This window comes from Echeneis naucrates, chromosome 13 (assembly GCF_900963305.1).
Source record: "Echeneis naucrates chromosome 13, fEcheNa1.1, whole genome shotgun sequence".
NCBI lineage: Eukaryota > Metazoa > Chordata > Actinopteri > Carangiformes > Echeneidae > Echeneis > Echeneis naucrates.
Genome location: NC_042523.1, coordinates 12,318,823 through 12,338,858, shown reverse-complemented (window position 1 = coordinate 12,338,858; position 20,036 = coordinate 12,318,823). Strand labels below are relative to the sequence as shown.

The window sequence follows — 20,036 nt, the reverse complement described above, 5'->3', positions numbered from 1 at the left end:
TTTCAGCGCCACTGCTGTTTCTTTTTGGTCATGACGGACTTTCTTTGAGTTTGGTGAAGTTTTTTCGAGTCGTTACCAGATCACTTTATATTGTAAAGATCCAATATATATATATTCATAGGCCTTCTCTCTTCTCTCTCATTCAATCCAGACAGAGCTGAGTGAAAATGCCAGTGCAGTGTCCGCTGTCCTCTCCACTAGCTCCACCAGCTCCAGGTCTACATCCTCCTCCTCCTCCTCCATCAGCTCCGGGTCTACCTCCTCCTCTTCCTCCTCCATCAGCTCCGGGTCTACATCCTCCTCCTCCACCAGCTCCAGGTCTACCTCCTCCTCCTCCATCAGCTCCAGGTCTACATCCTCCTCCTCCTCCATCAGCTCCGGGTCTACCTCCTCCTCTTCCTCCTCCATCAGCTCCGGGTCTACATCCTCCTCCTCCACCAGCTCCAGGTCTACATCCTCTTCCTCCTCCATCAGCTCCAGGTCTACCTCCTCCTCCTCCTCCTCCATCAGCTCCAGGTCTACATCCTCCTCCTCCTCCTCCTCCATCAGCTCCAGGTCTACATCCTCCTCCTCCTCCACCAGCTCCAGGTCTACCCCCTCCTCCTCCACCAGCTCCGGGTCTACATCCTCCTCCTCCTCCTCCTCCTCCTCCACCAGCTCCAGGTCCACCTCCTCCTCCTCATGCCTCAGGACACCAGAAGAAGCTGTATCAGACTATAGCCAGCAGCAGGAGTCCAGTTGAGGGGGACCACACAGAGGCCCGATTACTGCTCACACAGAGGGGCAGCAGGTGAGACAGGATTTCTAAAAACTTTTAGCCTAAATATGTGTTTATTTAAAATGTGGACAGTGAAGTAATTGATCACCAATCATATTGACCTTTCATGTTTGTTTCCAAATGATAACACATTTAAAGCTGCACAAAATCGTTCAAGATCACTACATGCAGGATTTCAAGAACACCGAAACATTGCTAGAAGGATCAAATTAGCTCAAAGTGAATTAATAGATTATCTTGACACTGAGTTAGTCTCATTTGAAGAACAGTGATCTGATTTTAAATGCACTGCACATGACTAATCAGATGTTTTGTAATGGTGATAATTGGTAATTGACTGTAATAAGTAAGCTAATTATGAAGTGCTTAAATAATTGGATCAAATAATTTTTATTGACATGCTGATGAAGTATTTTAGGACTGGGAATGTGGACTGTAACGGACTGTAATTTGTACTCGATAAGCAATTTATTCTAAGCTTGAAAAAACAGTTAGCAAAGTTGTTCTCGTGGAATATTGCGTATTTATTTAGCTGATGTGGTTTTTGTGCCTCAGTTTTAGGAAGGACTGGCAGTGGATACTAGTGAACACGTATGTGCCCTCCCTCATCCAAGATGGCCCACAGTAAGTGAATAAACCTTGGTCACACAGTAAACTAAGGAACACATTTGACTGAAAAAGCACTTAACAAAACAAATGAACCGATTGCCCCAACTGTCGTTTGTACAATGGAGCTATTATATTATTAGCATGACCTGAAGGCTTTTATGCCTTAGTCATTAAACATGATATTTACCAGTGTGACTGTGAGTATGTCATTTATTTACCTTTCAGGTGTGGTCTAGTAGCTTTGTGGATGGCGGCTCAACTTAGACGGCCACAGCTGAGTACTCAGGTGGAAGCTGTGGTTCAGACAGCACTGAGGAGGGGATACACAGCACAGGGTGAAATGTTTTCAGGTAACAAAGGTGTAAAATTTGTGGAGCAACAGTATTTGTGTTCAGTTGAATTCAGCTGAGTTTTCCTGATTGCATTGCTAATCAAGAGTCTTAAAGCCAAAATAAATATTTTGATACCATTAGCTGTTGGCAGAAGTTAAAACGGGGCACTTTGTTAGATGAGCCAGATGTAGGATGTAAGTAATTTAAAAATGTGGAAGTTCCATAACCAGCATGTTTTAGAGGTGCTTCTCTCTTACACACCATAAACACTCAGTTCGAATTGATGGTGATGGGTTTCTTAATACTCTCATTAAAATCTTTTATGCTTTCAGCAAAAAACATGACCTTGCTGGCAGAAGAGGTTTTTGGTTGTAAAGCAGAGCTGCTGTCAGGAGGTTTATATGGTAATAATGCTGTAGCCATCATCACACACCTGTGGAGGAAACAGCCTGTTCTCATCCCGTATCCTGGAGCCAATCAGAACCACCATGATGGAGGTGTGTTGCTGCTAACGTTAGCGCAAGACTGATATGTGTCTGTTTTGATACGTCGTAAGACAACAGCTGACATGAGAAAGTTCTTTGACAGTATGTACAGATATGATGAAGACTACAACCATGAGCCATGCCAACGGGGTGGCCACAGGGCACACTGGGCAGTTGCTTCAGGTAAGAGTTTAGGAATGCTTTGTTTGTTTGTTTTGTTTTGTTTTTTTTTTTTAGGTTTAAATATAATACATAGGCGAAATCTAAGACCACATTTACTTCAAAAGAACCAAAAAGGAAAAACTCATATTTTAAAGGCACAAGACATGAATCAAAGTAGTTTATTTACATTAAAAATGTACATTGATGGAAATACTGAACAAATCTGACCTTTTATTCTAGTAACTTTCCATGGTAACATGGTAAGTGTATTTAAACCCTGTTTTTGATATTTCCTAAAAATAACCCTTGTTTACTGGAAAAAAAAACAAAAAAACTGCTGATTTAAGATTTTTGATTTTTAATTGAGATTGACACTCTCACAACACAACTACTGTATCCATTCCTTACAGGTGTTCTCCTCAGTTTGGACCAGGGGAGTATAAACGAACATCACCATCAGCCTGATCCCAGTCTCCCTTGGCTTCACCTGCCCATAGACACCAGTTCCCCTTGTCCTGTAAACAAACTCAAGGAGGTGTACATCCTGGCTAAACAGGGTAAAAGCCTGCGCTACCAGCTGTGGAGTTTGGACAGCGTAGCTCAGAGCAATGAGCAGCTGAGGACGATGGACCCTCAGAGAGCTAATGACGGGACTCAGTATGTGGTTCCTCAAGGAGGCCTGGAAGCTGGGCTGGCTGGACAAGCAGTGCTGCTCCACATGAACACGCAGGATCAGTGATTATCATGACCCTGGTGGCAAAGAGGACAGAGCTGTAGCTTAAACATGCACTCCGGTTGTAATTGGCTGGGGCATCACACGGTGACTGATCCCACAGGAGAACCAATATAATAGGAGTTTTAACAGATCTGGATCTAGGAAGTAGTTTCAGATGGGCTGCTATATACAAATGAAAAATGTGAATATCACACAACAGGAACGACAACAATATCAACACACTGAATGGGTCACAGATGAGATGTTTCCTGGTTGTTCATTCTATTAAGGATGGGTGATATAAACATATTTCTAGTACCATGACTTGAATTTGTTTACCGTACAGACAATTTGCCAAACTCAGAGCTTCCTCTTAATGTGACTGTGTGTGTAGGGATGGGGTTAAATTAATATCAGTATACATATGAAGCTCAACTACGGCCTTGTGTGACCTGGAAGCTATGAGCTTCATGATAACAGAACACATATGGGGGATATAGGTCATTACTGTACTTTGCCTCATTAAATATTCAAGAATGCACACCAAAATCTAGTCAGATCATTTTGTGGCGGGACATAAAAAATATTGAGTTTACACATGGTGGAGTAAGTACCTTTTGCAGTGTAAGTGACTGAACCACTGGCAGACAATCAGTAAAATAAACATTTAAAGACAGGAGAGATTTAAAGAAACTGACAATCTGAATTGTGTGTAGGAGAAAAGACAAAAAACAAACTCTGAAAACTCTTACTTCCAGTTTATTGCAATCCGTGACCTTTCAAACAAAGCAGGGATTTATTAACAATTTTCACCCATCTGTGTTTACAGATTTAAAATATGCTGCCTTTGGAAATACAAATACAAATGAATCCAGTTTTCTTATGAACAAAGCAGCACCCAGTTTGGAGACCTGATAGTTTGCCTTTTTACAAATATAGAGGATTTGTGGGCAAAAAGATCAAAGACTTCGTAAACACTGTTTTCCTTCGTTGATTTTTAAGAGATGTAAAAACTTATCTCCTGAATTCAAATTCCAAATGAATAAAGTCAGATGTTTGCAGCACACAGGTGGACAAGCTGCGAATGAACCGCCTACTTTCTCACTCTCACACACACACACACACGCACGCACAAGAAAACAGTGCTGCCTGACACCACTAAAGGACGTCTGGAAGACTGAGGACTTATGTTCATTGACCTGCTGCATTCCAGTGAAGGAATCACAGATATGATCATCACCACTGCCTTGGTATCTGAATATAACAATGTTTTTGTAAACTTTTGAGCTTGAATACAAAAACGCCAAACCACAAACCTGTCTAGTTCAACTATACAAGGCTTACAGCAATATCGTCAGGTTTAAAACTGATATTCTTGTTAGCAATAAAGCAACATCCTCGCAATCATAAGACACATTTAAAATTTCCAGTTAAGATCATGTGTGAGTGGGTACGAGTGAAATCTCAAGAACACCTTAGTAGACTGATCAGTTCAATCAGGTAATTCCAGTTGGCGCCAAAACACCACTGCTCTCATATAAAACCCCCTGTAAATCTAGAGGAACACTGATCAGAAAGAATCGAGTGATAATACCAAATTCAATACATTAAACTGCTAATTGTAAACCCAGCACTTGAGTGCTGTTTCCCCATCTTAAGACACACAGCGGCACCGTTTCACTTGTTCAATGGCTTTGTGAGTATCCATAGTGCAACAAACTCCAGACACACATGGCTGCCCAGCTGCTTAATGATCAGTTACTTGGAAATAAAACATTCACTGCATAATCATACAAAAATCCAATTATGAAAACACTCAGTTTCTATTTTAAATTCAACTTTGGGATTAGATGTAAATCAGTTTAAACTTGAGCAAACTCTTTGGAAGCAGAAAAGGCAGGAGTCCACTGCACTGGAATGATCAAACAGCTCTTTCTTTAAAAACACCAGGCACAGAAATTGTACAAACAAGGTAAGGAGGTTATACCAAGGCCAAAAGGAATTTAAATAAAATCATATTTACATATCGAGTTAGTTAACACGTGGTCTGACCAGTGTTTTAGTGTTACTGTATACTTAAATGTCAATGTGGTCCATGACAACAATATACCTCTCACTACCAGAGCCTCTACAAAGCGAAGTAAAAAAGGTTTCACTGGATCAAATTTCATGACTTTAACCAGCAGAGGGAGATCGTGAGGAGGGAAATGAAATAAGGGTAGATTAAATGCAGGAAATGGGAATCGCCTGAGGTCTGTGAATTTGGGGTCTTCTCACAGTCCCTAAGATTAACGTTACAATCCTGCTTCAAGTCTCTCCTGCTTTCACTTTCTTAAACCTTCAGCCTCAACTGATCACAGAAGTGGAGCTCAATGCATAAGGTTTGGCCTCAAGCATTTTCCACTTGGCAAGAGCAATCCTGTGCTTGCTTTGTTTCTTTTCACACAGGCGGTGAATGAAGATGCTTGGAGCAAAGTGTGGGTCTTGAAAACAAATAATCAAACTCTTAATTATTCCTGTCAGTCTTTTTTTTTTCCCCACACGCCCCTGATCCTGGTCCTTTCCACCATCTGAACATGAACCAATCTGTCGTTACAGTCTTCTGAGTCTCCCTCTCAAGGTGTCTCTGGGAGCATGCTGCTGAAAATGTCTATGAGGTTGTCCAGTCCCCACAGGTAGCCATCCTCCCGGTTCCCCTCCACCCAGGGGGTCCTGTGGTCCAGAGTCTGCGGGTCCACCAGGGGAACTGTCTTGCCAAAGTCGATCATCCACACTCTGGCCTTCCCTGAGGCATCATGCACGAAGAGCAGAGAGCTCCCAACAACCTGCAATGAAGAAACCGATGAGACAGGCGATCATAACACAGTGGATGACTGCACGTTAGCATTAATCTTCATCCAAAACAGGAAGTGTGTGTGTCTCACCTCATGTGTTCTGAAGAAGCGTGATTGCTCAAGGACTGAGCGGAGATCCTCCAGCCGCTGGAGGTAGAGCTTCTGTTGAAAGAGAGAGAGAAGTTCTAAAATAATCCTAACGTTGTACTTCCCTTACCGCTGCCACCATCAGTGACTGAATGAGCTATTTCTTTTGTCATCTGCACAACTCTGCTTAGCTCGTAGCTAATCTCTTCATTGTTTATCAATTAATCTTATTTGGTTTTACAGGTTTACAACCTTAAACACATCAAACAATACAATCTGCAGATCATAATATTTTTGGGTTTGGTTGAATCATTTCAGGGAAAATTAACTAAAAATTACCAAAACGCACACGAGACTCACTCCCCCAATAACTTTACACCCTGAGTAGTTTTGACGTTTTTTTTAATGGTTGTTTGCTATTGTGCAAGCAGTGTACTTGTAACATACCAGGATCTGAGTGTTTCCTTCGACAAAGTCCTCCAGTGCCTGCATCACCTGCTCTCTGTGCTTTGTCTTCTTAAAGTTGGTGTTGCAAGTACCATCGGCTTTCTGTTGAAAAAAACATAAGATACTGTTTGATGGAGCTCTTCTCTCTCTTTATCATATTTTTAATTGGCTGTCTGAGGGCAATTTAATGGAGATGTTCATTGGCAAAAATTGTAACAAACTAGTATTTAAAAGTAATTTTAGCAGAGCAACAGGCTTCCTTCAATGCTCAGAATGTGTCATCAGATATTCTGGTTTTATATAGAAAGAACAAACACTCCCCTTTACGTCTTTGCTTCAAGCCAAAAACCTAAACAGACTGTGGGTTTCACTTTCCTGCGAACATGTGTGGTCTGTCCGGTAATTCCAATGATAAATATTTACCCCCATTTATTGGTTTACTTTTTGAAGGAACTATTTGTTCTCCTCAGTCACACTAACACAGCCAGGCATCTTCCTTATGTTGTAGGTCCGGGGTTACATCTCACCTTAATGCCTTCGATGCGGAAGCCCATGGTTGCTGTGGAGCTGAGTGTCTCCCTCCACTGCATGTATCTAGGTTTAAGAACGCCCTGCTGGGCCCTCTCCTGCTCTGTGGGGGCCCCGGGGTCCACCTCTACCATCTTGTCATACATGTCCTTCCGCAAACGTGGACGCTCCCTCGCCTTTATCAGCTCTTCCTCCAAGTATGTCCTGAAATGGAAAGGCTTTTCTTTTTAGATCCAGATTCTTTTTAACGCATTTACATGTTTTGTTTTATTTTCCTTTCCAGCATGAACTCCTCCATGTCCTGACAGTGTTCTTATTTTAATTCTGTGAAGCAACTGATAACTACAAATAGAGCCTGTATTGTTATAGACAGTAGATAAGAGAGAGGCAAACGCCTGGTGGGAATAAACTGTGTTCAAGCAAATACATGTGTAAAGGTTCATTTTCAAGGCTCACTGTATCTCTCAAAAGCACAAGAGCATAAGATAAGCTCTGATAAAGTGTGTTCTGCAGTTTTTATGGTCTGTTTGTCACATTACATTACATTCCTACCTGCTGCCCATCTTACAGTCCATGATGGAGGGTGAGTCAAAGTCAGCCAGCAGGTCATCCATCAGGTTGTAGTCCTGCTCGTCTCTCTGTACAACACCGTAATAACCAGGCACATACGGTCGCAGCGTGTCCTTCATCAGCTTCTGCAGGCACTGCTGCTCACACTCACAGTATCGCTTCAGCAAGCGTCCATACTCTCCAGCCTGGAAGTTACCTTTAAAGAGTAAATTAAAGAAAATTGTTTTAACAAATACATTTATTCACTTCCTGGCTCAGAATTGAATAAAATGATCGACAACTCTCTTTTGATAATATGGTAATAATATATGTATGTGTGTGTGTATAGATGTGTACAGATGTATAATGACAGCTAGGTCTTTAAGGTTTGAATTGGGGACGAAGAATGAATCCACATGTATATTGTGAAGCATTCTTTGTGTCTTGATTCATACCTGCATGGCCAGCAAGCTGCACCCATGGGTAACGCTTCTTAAAGGACACGACGAAGGGGGACCAGTGAACCATCGTCTTCAACTTCTGCCAAGACTTATTCTGGAAAACAACAAACCATAGACAACTTCATTCCCTTGTAGAAATGTGCAAGTGGTCACACAGAAGGCAAATTTGAGGCACTGACTGATTGGCCAATCGAGGTTTAATGTTCTGGTAAAAGAGACACTGAGCAACAGCCTGACAGAATGATTATTCATTAAAGGAAAACGCACCATGTAACACACACACACCCACACACACACACACACAGTAGACATTGGACAGATCGTCCCCTTAACCGAGGTTCTCAACATACCTGACAAAGCCCATTCATAAAACATTTACCAAAGCCACCACTGTGCTGTTGTAAAGCATACCCTTGCTGTCTGAAACTCTGCCTGTACATGAGTGTGGGTGTGTGTGTGTGCACACATTTTATCCTTATCTGCATTGGGAAACACCAGAGCAAGGACAGTGTGCAACAGCGGCTTTGACGCAAGCAAAGGATGAGGGGAACATGACATCAATTGATTTGGACATGTGTGAGAAATCACAACAAGCTGACACTCAGCGTTGGATGAGTGTATTTTTCAATTTTATCTAATCATTCCCATATCCAAGTAAATGTTCAAAAATGAACCCTCACAATTTAAAAACATGTGAGTTTGGCCAAAGCAAAACAGAATTACGTGAGTAATAAAAGACATAAAATGAATTGCTTTATAAGCAAACAGTTTCTGTGAATGTCTACCCAGCCTATCTTTGGCCATGTTTACATGTCAGCCTATCTCTGCTCTCCTTTCTTGTATTCTTTCCACAGCTGCTACGTTGAAACTTTGTCACAATAAAACATATCTGCAGGAATACACACACACACACAGAACAGAAACTGAGTCTGTGTTTACCTTAGCAGAAGAAGCAGCCTTTATTTGAGTTTATGGAGTCCTCTTAACTCAGAGGTTAAAAGCCTCTAAAAACTCTTTCTTTCTTCAGTTTTTCACTTTGAGTCCAAAAACCACAAAATAATCTGCTGAGGTTAGTAGAAGCAGATAAACTGAGTTTTTTGGTCTTGAAAAAGAACCGTAGATCTTTAAGCTTTCCTATTATGACATCCAGAATAGAAAGATTAAAGCCTTTGAAAACTGTTTTCTGTTTTCAAAGGCTTTAAAGTCAAACTTAGCAGATCATTTACAAGATACTAACAGAAGCTTTGCATTTTAAGTTTGTCCTTTAAATTCACGGGTTTCTGACCTACTCAAGACAATGTTGTATATGAATATAGAAAAAATATATAATAATGCAGGTGATTAATGTGATGATATTGTCCTGTGTTGAAAGAAAATTGGCTGCCGGGACCCAAATTTTCCAACACATTCAACTGTATTTGTCTGCTGTGCAGCAGGTTGGAGTTCGGTTAAACCACCACTCAATATCCAGATCTCAGTGAGTAATGACAGTGAGCACTTGATACCTGTAACCTGAACTTTAAATGGCTTCATCAGATTAACAGTGACATAACCTCAGCCAGTCTGGTGAAAAGAGCATTGCTGAAACATATGAGCAGCAAATGCATTTCATCAAACTTGAGCAGTAGAAGCCACAATTTGCAACATGACAAAAACCCCACTGGGTCATTTCAAGATATTACAACACATTCTGACCTATGCATCAACAGCAGGCGCGCTGAAATGTCCATAAATAGTATCTAAGAATGTGTGAGAGTTTGTAAGACATGATACTGCAAGACCAACAAAAGCTACTTTAACCGGTCTTTTTACAATTTTTCAATGATGACAGCTTTCTGTTATTTTATTTCATTTTACCCATTTCTCACTTTGGGAAGTAACCTTTAAAGACAAATTGCTCGGACCAGTATCCAACTGTGACCTTGAACTCTTTTGCTGAAGATTATGCTTACACAAAATAAAAATGCCTGAACATTTTCTCATCTTTCCTCCATTTATCCTCCTTTCCCTGTTTACAAAAGGACAGGTGGATCCACTCTGAGCAGACGCTCAACCCAGTCAGTACAGTAAAACTGTTGCCAGCGGTTGGCGTCCAAAGCGCTGCTGTAAGGGATGACTATGAGCCCATTATATAAGGATAAAAAAACACCAGACTCTGCAAGACAGCAAGGAGTCTGAGCTGGTGCTCTGGACAGAGCGGCCACACGCACATAAACGTATACACACTCATTTTAGCCTCATAGTCGCTCCGATAGTCCTTTTAAATGGAAAAAGATTATACTGAACAGTGTTGGCATGTTTCAGATATATCTTTCATATCTGAATTAATTTTTCCTTAACAGCAACTGTTCAGGTTATTCACAGACAAAAACAACTGAAATTCAGTGATAGCATAGAGAGAATATTAGCCTCCATATTTATTGGCTTTATATTGTTGGTTGATCAAAAAAAGATTAATCACCTTGGGCTCTGACAAAATGCAATGAACACACGTTTGTTTTGTGACATCTTACAGAGAAGAAAAAACTGCAGATATAGTGATATTTTTCTCATCTTGTTGTAGAATTATTTTTCTAATTGTGAAAGTGTTTGCATGTAAGATAGAAACAGTTTTTACCCATCAGAGCATAATAACCTCAGTTTATTTATATGCAACTACATCCACAGCTTCTGTCCTCACCTAAAGACCACCTCAGTGAAAAATGACAGTCCAGGGGGGAATAGGAAGAGAAGGCCTCTCTCCTTTCACTTCTTTCATCAACATGCCATCAGGCGCTCTCTGTCTAATTGATTTGGCCTGACCGCTTAATATGGTGCTTATGTGGGGTCACAAGCATCCGATTAATATTCCCATTACCAGACAGAGCTAATGGTTCCAATTTTTTGTATAAGAAATCCTTCCTGTTTCAGTTAAAACTTGTTAAATTGTTAAATAGCAGAATTTCCCGCTGGGGATTATTTAAGTATTTCTGATTCTGAAATACTGCAGCCTGATACAGCATTTCCATCCCACACATTTTACCTCACACAGTCCGACCTTCACCATCTCTCTTTTATATAACTCATGTATATATAGCACACAGCTTCATGCCACCAGTCTTTGTTTTCCAGGCTTCCTCTTCAATCCTAAACACTTTGATGTTGATAACTGTCCTCTGCTGGCCTATTTTCCTTCCTTTCTCTAGTTATTATACTTTTTCTCCTCTGTCATTTAAATAGACATTCCTCAACTGCCAGCTCCACTATTTTGTCTCAAACAAATATCAGTACCTTGTTTTTGTGGGATTGTGTTCATTTATCTAACTGTCTCCAATAGTGACTGTATTATTGGAGGAAGTGTTGCTTTAGTTTTAGCGATAGATGATTCACATTCTAAGCTGATTGTATTTTCAAAAAAAAAAAAAAATGCATCTGACAAAAAGACAGACTGCCTAAAGTATTCCAGTCAGCCACATGATTATCCTGTTGGTTGACTCACTGGCTTCTTAACCCAGATAGAGAGATCATCGCAGCTACACAAGACTGTCTATCAGACAACAACCGTCTCACACTGTGATAGCAACAAGACACTAGGACATCAATCACATTAGTACCCAAATCTGTTCCCTGCCTCTAATCTAATCTACGCTCATGTAATTTCTGGTAAGAAGCTTGTGGCATGAACCTACAGCAAAATTTGCCCCTTTGCTCTTACCTGGCAGACAGAGCAATAGTGGAGGAGGAGGCAGGCGCTGATGCAGGCCAAGAGAGCCCCGGAGACCAAATGAGAGCGCAGCCAGCACAAAATACATCGCACCATCAGCACAGGGTCTCCCTGGACATGCAGGACCAGGAACATGTGCCAACCCACTGGCCTGAGATCCTTCACAATCATCTAACAATTTGTTTGATCGAGCCTTCTGCTAGCTCTTGGCTGATGTGCTGTCTTACTTAGCTTCTGTTGTAACGTGAGGCGTATGTTGCCTGGTAAGTAATCCTTCTCTGTTGTAACTACTCTCACCTATTTCTCACACTGACACACATCATCTTCTCTACAGCCTCTTGTTGTCTTCCCAATTCACTAATTCTCCTGTTTCAACATCTCGTCACTCCTCCTTTCCTCTCGTAACACTTTCTCAAAACTTGATATCTTGAAATTGAGCACATCCACGTGCCTGCAGATCTAACGCTGACAGTTATTTTCATTTTAAACAATCTGCTTGCTCAAACTGGTCCACCTGGCTTTTAATTCCTCCCTTAAATCATTTCCCTTCTCTCCCTGAAGGTGTCTTCTGTTTGTCACAGGATAACCTTTGTTCCCCTCCTCTCTATCTCTCTCCTAATCCTCTCAGGGCCTATCCTGAGCCTCAGGCTCAACCAATCTCCTGCCAGACTCATGACTGTCTGGTAACATGGGGGGTAGGGACAACAGGCCTTACGATGTCCTCCCAGGCCTCTCCTTTTGCCTGCATGACAAATTCCTCAGTGCTTTGTAACCTACCAAATTTTATGTCTGTGGACAAAAAGCAGAACCTGTCAGACAACTATCATCAGCTACAGGAGTGACAATATCTGCATATACCGAGGTTGTTTTTAGGCACTGTCAGAATCTCTTTTTTCAAAAGCACCTGCTTTAAAACCACATCCTCTTTCCTCGACTTAGGTCTTCAGTCTTCAAGGAGCATCTGCCATTTTGACTTTGTTATGACACCACTGATTACAATAGTTGTTTTTCCTCCTCCATTGAACGTCATTCTAAATGGCTGAGTTAATGAACAGTGTGGCCTTTGGGTGTTGTGTTGTAATGACCACGTGTAACTATGAGATGCCAGGGTAGACATGCAACAGACTGTACATAAAATGGCATAGAAATGAAAAAGGATGAAAATGATTGCAGAAAAAAAGGCAATGTTTCACTTTTCAATTTAGGTTTTTTTCTTAGCTATGTATCAGGGTTTTTTCTCCTTCCTGTTAACTTTGTGCCATGAACTCTGTATTTAAGTGCTGTGGGAGTGATGTGTGGGATTGTGAATATAGAGTGGCGTGGAAAACAAGTCTGCAATTGTGGCTCATGTGAATTAAAGACCCATAAGTAAGATCATCACATGTAGGTTACGTTTCGGTGTGTGTGTGTTTTTTTTTTTTGTTTTGTTTTTGGGGGGGGGGCGCTGGTGCTGTGTCTTCTGTCTGCTTACCCTTATTTTCCTCTTGTTTTGTGTTCCACTGCCTTACATGTCTCATGGCATGTCAGGGGGAAAGTATTGAGCTTTTGTGCACGGATGAATATGGTGGAAGAAAGAATGGCTCATACAGGAGGGGAATAATCTGATGGTAAGTTCAAATATTTTGTTGGGCTGAGCAAGCATTTACATCTAACGCTATTCAAACATCAGGGAACGAAGTAGACTCTGTCAGTGAGAAAGAGAACAAGACAAGGAGGGGAAAAAAAACACCATATAAGGCAGAGACATCACCTAGCAACCAGTTCTGCTTTCCGCCCAATTTTCCATGACACACTCAACTCTGAACACAAAACGGCATCGTTGCAAGTGTGTGTTTGTGTAAGTTAGAGCATGCATGTGTGAGCAAGTATCTGCTCACGTCATCAAGCGAACAAAATGTAACTGCACTGACTGGGCGCTGGCAGCGTGGCATTGGCTTTTCAAGTGCCACAAAGACACACACCCTCTTTTAATTTATTACTGTAAACCACTAAACCGTGATCTTTGTGAAAGAGCACAACATGCCAATTAACAAACTGCTGCTATCAGAAACCACAGGACAGCGTCAGCCTGTTTGTTACAACAGCTCAAGTGCAACTCCTCAGGTTGCTCATTTCCTGGCTCTCTCCGAGCAGCTGGGAAATTGCATTGTCCACTGAACCTGTCAAGTCAGATGATCATTACTGAAACTGATGAACAATCCATTATATTTGCCAAACATGTATTTGACTGTCAGAGATCTTCTTGTAATTTAAATAGATTTAAATAGATTACATAGGCTGGGAACTGAGACTGTGACAGTAAACACAAGAGAGTCATCCAGAAGTAGGATTGTGCTTAATCATCAACAAAAACTCCCTGTATGCTCCAACATTACAACAATGGAAACAGGAAAAGTAATAGCACTTGACTGTGGGGAAAAAAGAGAAAAAAATGAAATAACCCAATTCATAACTGCGTGGGAAAAGCATTGTATTGCAGGCTGAGTATTACATATTCAAAACAAAAGGGAAATATTTAATCATTTTCAAGCAAGAACACAGAATATTTTCTGGTTCTGGTTTCACCAATGCAAGTATTTGCTTTTTTTCCTGCTATACTGCTGTAAACTGGATAGCTTTGGACAAACCTTAAACTCTGAAACTAGATTTTCCAATATGATGTTTGATCAATATCTCAGGAAGATCATTTTTTAAAATAGTTGCAGTCCTAAAGCAACAGGTTGATGAACACATTGACGTTAGGTTGTTCATCTGAACCTTTCTAATGAAAATAGGACAATAACAATGACACCAACTTTAATGAGCAAATGAGCAAGGATCTGTGTTCTTAATAGAGTAAATTACTTTATGTTATGATGTATGGTTGATCTATGTTTTGTCAATGCAAAAAAAAAAAAAAAAAAAATTACCAGGATAATGAAGTTGCTTGTACGTTTGTGTATTTTTGGTTCAACTTTGTGGTTTCTTGCCTAGTTTGCTCAGCTAGTTATTAGGATTGTGTCAGTATGTCATATATTTTTGAGATGTTTGAAAAACTGAAGTTATAAAATAGCAAATGAAATAAACCACACAGCTGACTTTGTTTTGATGCCTATGTAGTCCTTGGCATACTCCCTAAAAGGTACACAAGTTTTTAGCCATCACGTAAAGGTTTATCTCCACCTCACAGTTACCAATTAAGACAGTGAGGAGACAGTGTTCAGTGCTGTGACAAAAAGAGTAATGAGTGTTTCTGTGCATCACATCTTCCTCTGGCTTTCCCTCTGGAAGAAAAAAATAAAGTAAAATACCAGAGGAGGGTGGAACATATGCTGTGGAAAAATAAATGGGGTTTGATCATTTGAAAAAATTGTTCAGTATGAATAGCATGATGACAGCTTGAACATATATCAACGTGCCTGCAAAGTGACGCACCCTAAACAGAAAAGCTGCACATTCATGACTCACAAGCTGCTGAGAGGAGAAGCGACGATACTGGACAACCATCTCCAGTGGACGCATCCTGTTTTTAAGACTGGTCTCATTCCAAGCATTTCTAGTCACAGCGCAAGAATCAGGGTCAACTTCCTTCATGGAAATTTAAAACAGCAGCTTGTGCCCAGAGGAGAGGGAAACATCTAACTAACCTCAAGATCCCTCTGATAGTGTTTATGTAGTCTACTTGCAGATAAGCTGACACATCATTCAGACAAGCATTCAAAGTGGTTACACAGTCCTACGGTTTAAGTAATGTGATCATGAGACAGAATGGGCTACCGATAAGAGCCAATGTCCTCTTTGGTTAAAATTTGGTGTAGTCATATTCCACACACATGGACAGACAAAGCCTTGAAGTCCACACATTAGACAAATGTTACAGTGCAGATTCTCTTGAAGTGTTATCGAGCAGAACCACTGGACACACATACTGTGAAGCCAACATCCTGGTTTACTGTAAAAGATCATTTCCAGAGAATTTACCTGGAAAGTTTTACGTCTCAACCTTGACAAGAAATTCAATGATTTGACCAACATGGCATCCATAAACTGACAGCAACTGATGCTTGTATCACTGTGCATCAGTTGTCTGAAGTGAACATGGAAATGCATGTGTGTGCGTGATGCTCTGAGCTATAAGATAACTAAACAAAGTGCTTTCTGCTGAAGCTCTTACAGGACAGAGGACTGTTGATCCGTTGACCTGCATCTGTCTCTGTGCAGCAACACTTCTGGTTTGCGCATCTATGAGCACGTTTTGCACATGACAGCCTGAATTCCCTGAATTACATCAAATCGTGTGTTGCACATTATATCTGCGATGGTTTACGGACAACCTAGCAATATTTCAATTTGTAAGACACAAAGAAATGAGAGTGGGGTCAAGTTGGCATGTCCAAAAACACTGATCTGCACACATGGTCTGTTGTGGCCAAAGTGAGGAGACACTCACCGCTGTCCCGTCTTCCGGGCTGCACAGAGACCGTGCCGGGGACAGGCTGGACTCGATGTCGCTGCCGGTGAAGTCGTCCTCGGACTCCTCGAAGGATGATGCGGAGGACAGGCCGATGGAGGACGAGTTGGACAGCTTCCTCGGCGACCGCATGAGGGCCGGGGAGCCTCCACAGCCGCTGTCCGAGCAGGGAGACTCGTCCTCGGGGTGTGGATCGAGACACGAGCCGGTGCCTAGCTCCTGGGGGACGGCAAGCAGAGGCGGTGTCCCCTGGGGGCGGCTCGGACTGGGGTCTCGGGTTATGATGAGTTTCGGTATGGTTCCTGTGAAACCCGGGCCTCCTGGAGGGCTATGGGGGGCCAGAGCTGCGTCCTGCCGGCTCTCGGTCTCGGTGTTTTGGTGCCCGGCCGCTTCGGGCGGACTTGAGGCGGCACCGCACTCCGTTTTGGTCATCGTCTCCGTAGCCGACTTTCCACTGTCCAATGTCCGCTGTGTGTTTGAGGCGAGCGGCGGGGCTGGAGTGGGACTTGTCCCCGTTAATACTCTGACCCCGGACACACAACGATCCAGGCTGTCTCCCCCCGGTGGCTGATCTTCCATGGCCCCCGTCGGGGGATCGGAGGCATTGTCCTCCCGTCCGGGTTTGGGCTCCTCGCAGCCTGCACCGCCGACTTCACCGCTCCGCGTTTCCAAGTCCGACGCATCGGACGAGCCAGTCGTCGCTTCTGGTCTTACGACATATCGAGTATGGCCGAATGGTGTATCCGAACAACCCGGGGCTTCTCGATGGTCCCCAGCCGCCGACTCAGCCTCGTCCCTCGGCAACTTTCCCACTCTGTGATGGCGGAGCGTTGTTGGATCTCCGGCTCCGTTTCCGCGACCGAAATCCGCTTCCGTCTGACTTGAGTCTCGTTTTCTCCTCCCCAGGCACGACAACACTTTGTTTTTCATCGGATTCCTGTTTAGCTTCTCGCCTTGCCGCCTTTCTGCACTCCTACAGCCGCAGATATGGAGCCGGGCTGCTGAGTCTCTGCCTCTCCGCCCCGTACTGTCTGAGGTGGCGGTGCTTCGCGAAAGAGTCGAGCGAGTTTGGCCCATCCTGCATGCCGTAGTAGTATCAGCGAAAACCCCACGCACCTTCAATTTTTTTATTTGAAAATCCTTAAAGGCAATTGGGTCCTCAATCGTATGATGTACATTAAGTCATTAGACACAGAATCTATTGGATTCTCATGTGAACTCTAAAATGGGCCCATCCCTTCCTTCCACGTAGGAGTTGCTCATATCTGTGAAAACAAACACCTGATTAATAATTTAGTAAACATTTGGCCTGAAGCCACGAACAATTGTCTGCCACAACAATAAACTCTATGAAACACTCTCGTGTCATGAAGCCATTAATCGGATTGATGGATTAATCACTAACACATAGCATTGGTCACCATCATTAGTCACTTTTTTATTAAGTAAGATTGATTGAAACGGCGTTTTATTTTTTTAAGAAAAGAGAAACTGACAGAAAAGTCACATCGGTTACATGTGGGGAATACTTACTGGAAAATATGACATGAATGACTCCAATTTTTCAGTAAATCAGTTGACTGAAAATGAATTCATGTTTCAGGGAGATGTGACACTCAGTTTCTCCAGTATTAGTCAGTGGAGTGCTGCCCTCCTCTGTCTGGACACTGTACTTTAGACTTTCCAAATTCACTTCCTGTGTCTCGACAGCAGTACAGCACAATCTAGACCCGGGTTTCACAGCAAAGGTGCAATGGGCACAAAGACCAACATAAAACACAGCATTTGCATGTCCTATAAGAAATGTTGATCGTGTTGACAAAGCAATGGTGTTTTTCCTTTAAGTTCCAAAGACGTTGTCTTGAAACTTTGCTTTCCATTCAAAATTCAAATTCAAAAAGGTTCCCTTATTGGTTTTATTAATAGGTTAATCCTTTGCGAATGAATAGTAAAAAGGTCTGTTTCAGTTACACAGAACCTGAGGTCACGTCTTAAGATGCTTGTTATGTTGTCCAGACAATCAAGAAGCTGCAACGAGCATTTTCTAGTTTAGTTTTTTTTTTTTTTCTAACAAGATAATAATGTTGTTGATCTAGAAAATGAATTGATTTAGGATTTCAACACAATTACTGTGCAACGCGGGCTCTTCAACACGACTGCTGGAATTAAGTGGCAACTATTTTATACGTATTGACTTTGGTGTTGATGCTGTGATAGCAATTAAATTGTTTTTACTGTTGATCAGACAAGACATAGCACACAGCTATAAGAAAGCATGATGGTGAAAATGTTATCATCAGATTCATTGATAATAAAAACATAAATGAGTAAAAACTGTTGCATCTCTTGTCAAAATAGCATATACACTACAATGCAGTACCAAACACAACACAAATGTAAATGATAAATTCCTCATGTCATACTGTATTCACAGGTTCTTGCTGCAGACCACTTTTCATGAACTACTGTATTCATGTTTCCAGTATTTAGTTTGTAAACACAAGAGTCACAGTAACTTCCTCCTGTACGAAACAGTATCCCAGAAATACTTGAAATGTCTTACAGCAGTGAACTAAAGAGTGATATTCAGTCATTCACAGGAGGGAATGCTTACAAAACGGAACTGAGACAGGAAGGATAACAATGGAAAGAACAGCTCATTGTAAACTGCGCGCACACACACAGACACACACATATTGGAATACAGTATTGTGAAACCAAAATCATAAATTATCGTCCACTGTGACTCACACAGGGCTGGATGAACAAGAATCTGCTGTCCAAATTTTACTCCACAAAAATAGGAAGACATTTTATGCAAGTCATTCCTCGTTATATAAATAAAGGTAAAATAACGACCTAAGACATCCGTCACGGAATGTCTGCATCAATCATCATTATCAATCATTAATCATCTTTTTGTTCAATCAGAACATGCAAGGGGAAAAAAGTTTCCACGGTGGAAAACACTTCCACGTGTCTCTAAAATGCATATAATGTCTGAAAAAATACCCTCTTTGGAAGCTTTAAATGGAAAGTTTGTTTATTGAAAAAGTGTCAGTTGTCTTCAGTTGCGTCATCACATTCAAAGTAAAGTTGTGACATATTTCACTTCTTCATTCTTCTATTCAACTGCAGTTCAAGGGTTAAGTGTTGAACTTTTACATTTATCTGACAGTTTATTTGACAGATCTCTTAAGAGATTAACATCGTAGATACAAAAAAGTCACCAAACATTACTATTTTTGCTTGTCGTGTCAAGTCTGGATGAGTCTAAGTCAGTTGTTATTTTCGGTCCTAAATGTATACATTAAGTGAAAATGTAAGGCTAGAGGGCAGTAAAGAAATACACAAACCACATGTGGGATTTTAAAGGACCACAAAAAAATCAAAAAGATTTTGATGTAGAACAATAAAAGACGACATATTCTTCTGTCTAATTCTGAAACTGATCCAACGATAAAAACGGATTTTAAAATGTCACCTTAACTTCTTGTACAGAGTGTAAAAGTAAAATATAAAAACTTACTGGAGAGGTTGTGTGGATGTGCAGCAGCTGTCACTGACGGGATGTGCTGGGGTTGTGGCTCCCTGCCGGCTGTGGGGGGATCTGTGTGTCGGGTTGCCGTGAATGCAGCGCTGCTGTTTTGTGCTATCAGCATGTGGTTGGAGTAAAAGAGGAAATGCTTGTTTGTAACAGGGGCAGGTCTAACCTACACTCAGCTCCTCCACCTAAAGCGGCAAACAGGCTCCTTTAACTCAAACCACACAGAGCCGCTAATGATGAGGAACTTGGTTTCAAAGTGTCGCTGAGGAGCAAATCAACACATAGCTGTTTACACGTGTTGCCTTCAGGGCTACCCAGTAGTGATGCGTCGTTCGTGAACGATTTGTTC

General features: G+C 41.7%; 2 protein-coding genes across 2 annotated transcripts; one reads left to right on the top strand and one right to left on the bottom strand.

Moving 5' to 3' along the window:
• The first annotated feature begins 167 nt into the window (after window positions 1-167).
• On the top strand, window positions 168-4,197 carry actmap (actin maturation protease). The gene is made up of 7 exons (XM_029517313.1): window positions 168-196; window positions 623-790; window positions 1,334-1,402; window positions 1,613-1,737; window positions 2,052-2,181; window positions 2,317-2,387; window positions 2,777-4,197. The coding sequence occupies exons 1-7, from the start codon at window positions 168-170 to the stop codon at window positions 3,103-3,105; spliced, it is 921 nt and encodes a 306-aa protein (XP_029373173.1). The 3' UTR covers window positions 3,106-4,197.
• itpkcb (inositol-trisphosphate 3-kinase Cb) lies at window positions 3,829-19,767 on the bottom strand. Its single transcript, XM_029517312.1, has 8 exons — window positions 19,670-19,767; window positions 16,120-17,405; window positions 7,982-8,081; window positions 7,530-7,743; window positions 6,977-7,181; window positions 6,450-6,551; window positions 6,006-6,077; window positions 3,829-5,906 (listed from the first exon to the last, which is right to left on the bottom strand). Exons 2-8 carry the CDS (start codon window positions 17,215-17,217, stop codon window positions 5,697-5,699), a joined length of 2,001 nt encoding a protein of 666 aa, XP_029373172.1. The 5' UTR covers window positions 17,218-17,405; window positions 19,670-19,767; the 3' UTR covers window positions 3,829-5,696.
• Window positions 19,768-20,036: the final 269 nt, after the last annotated feature.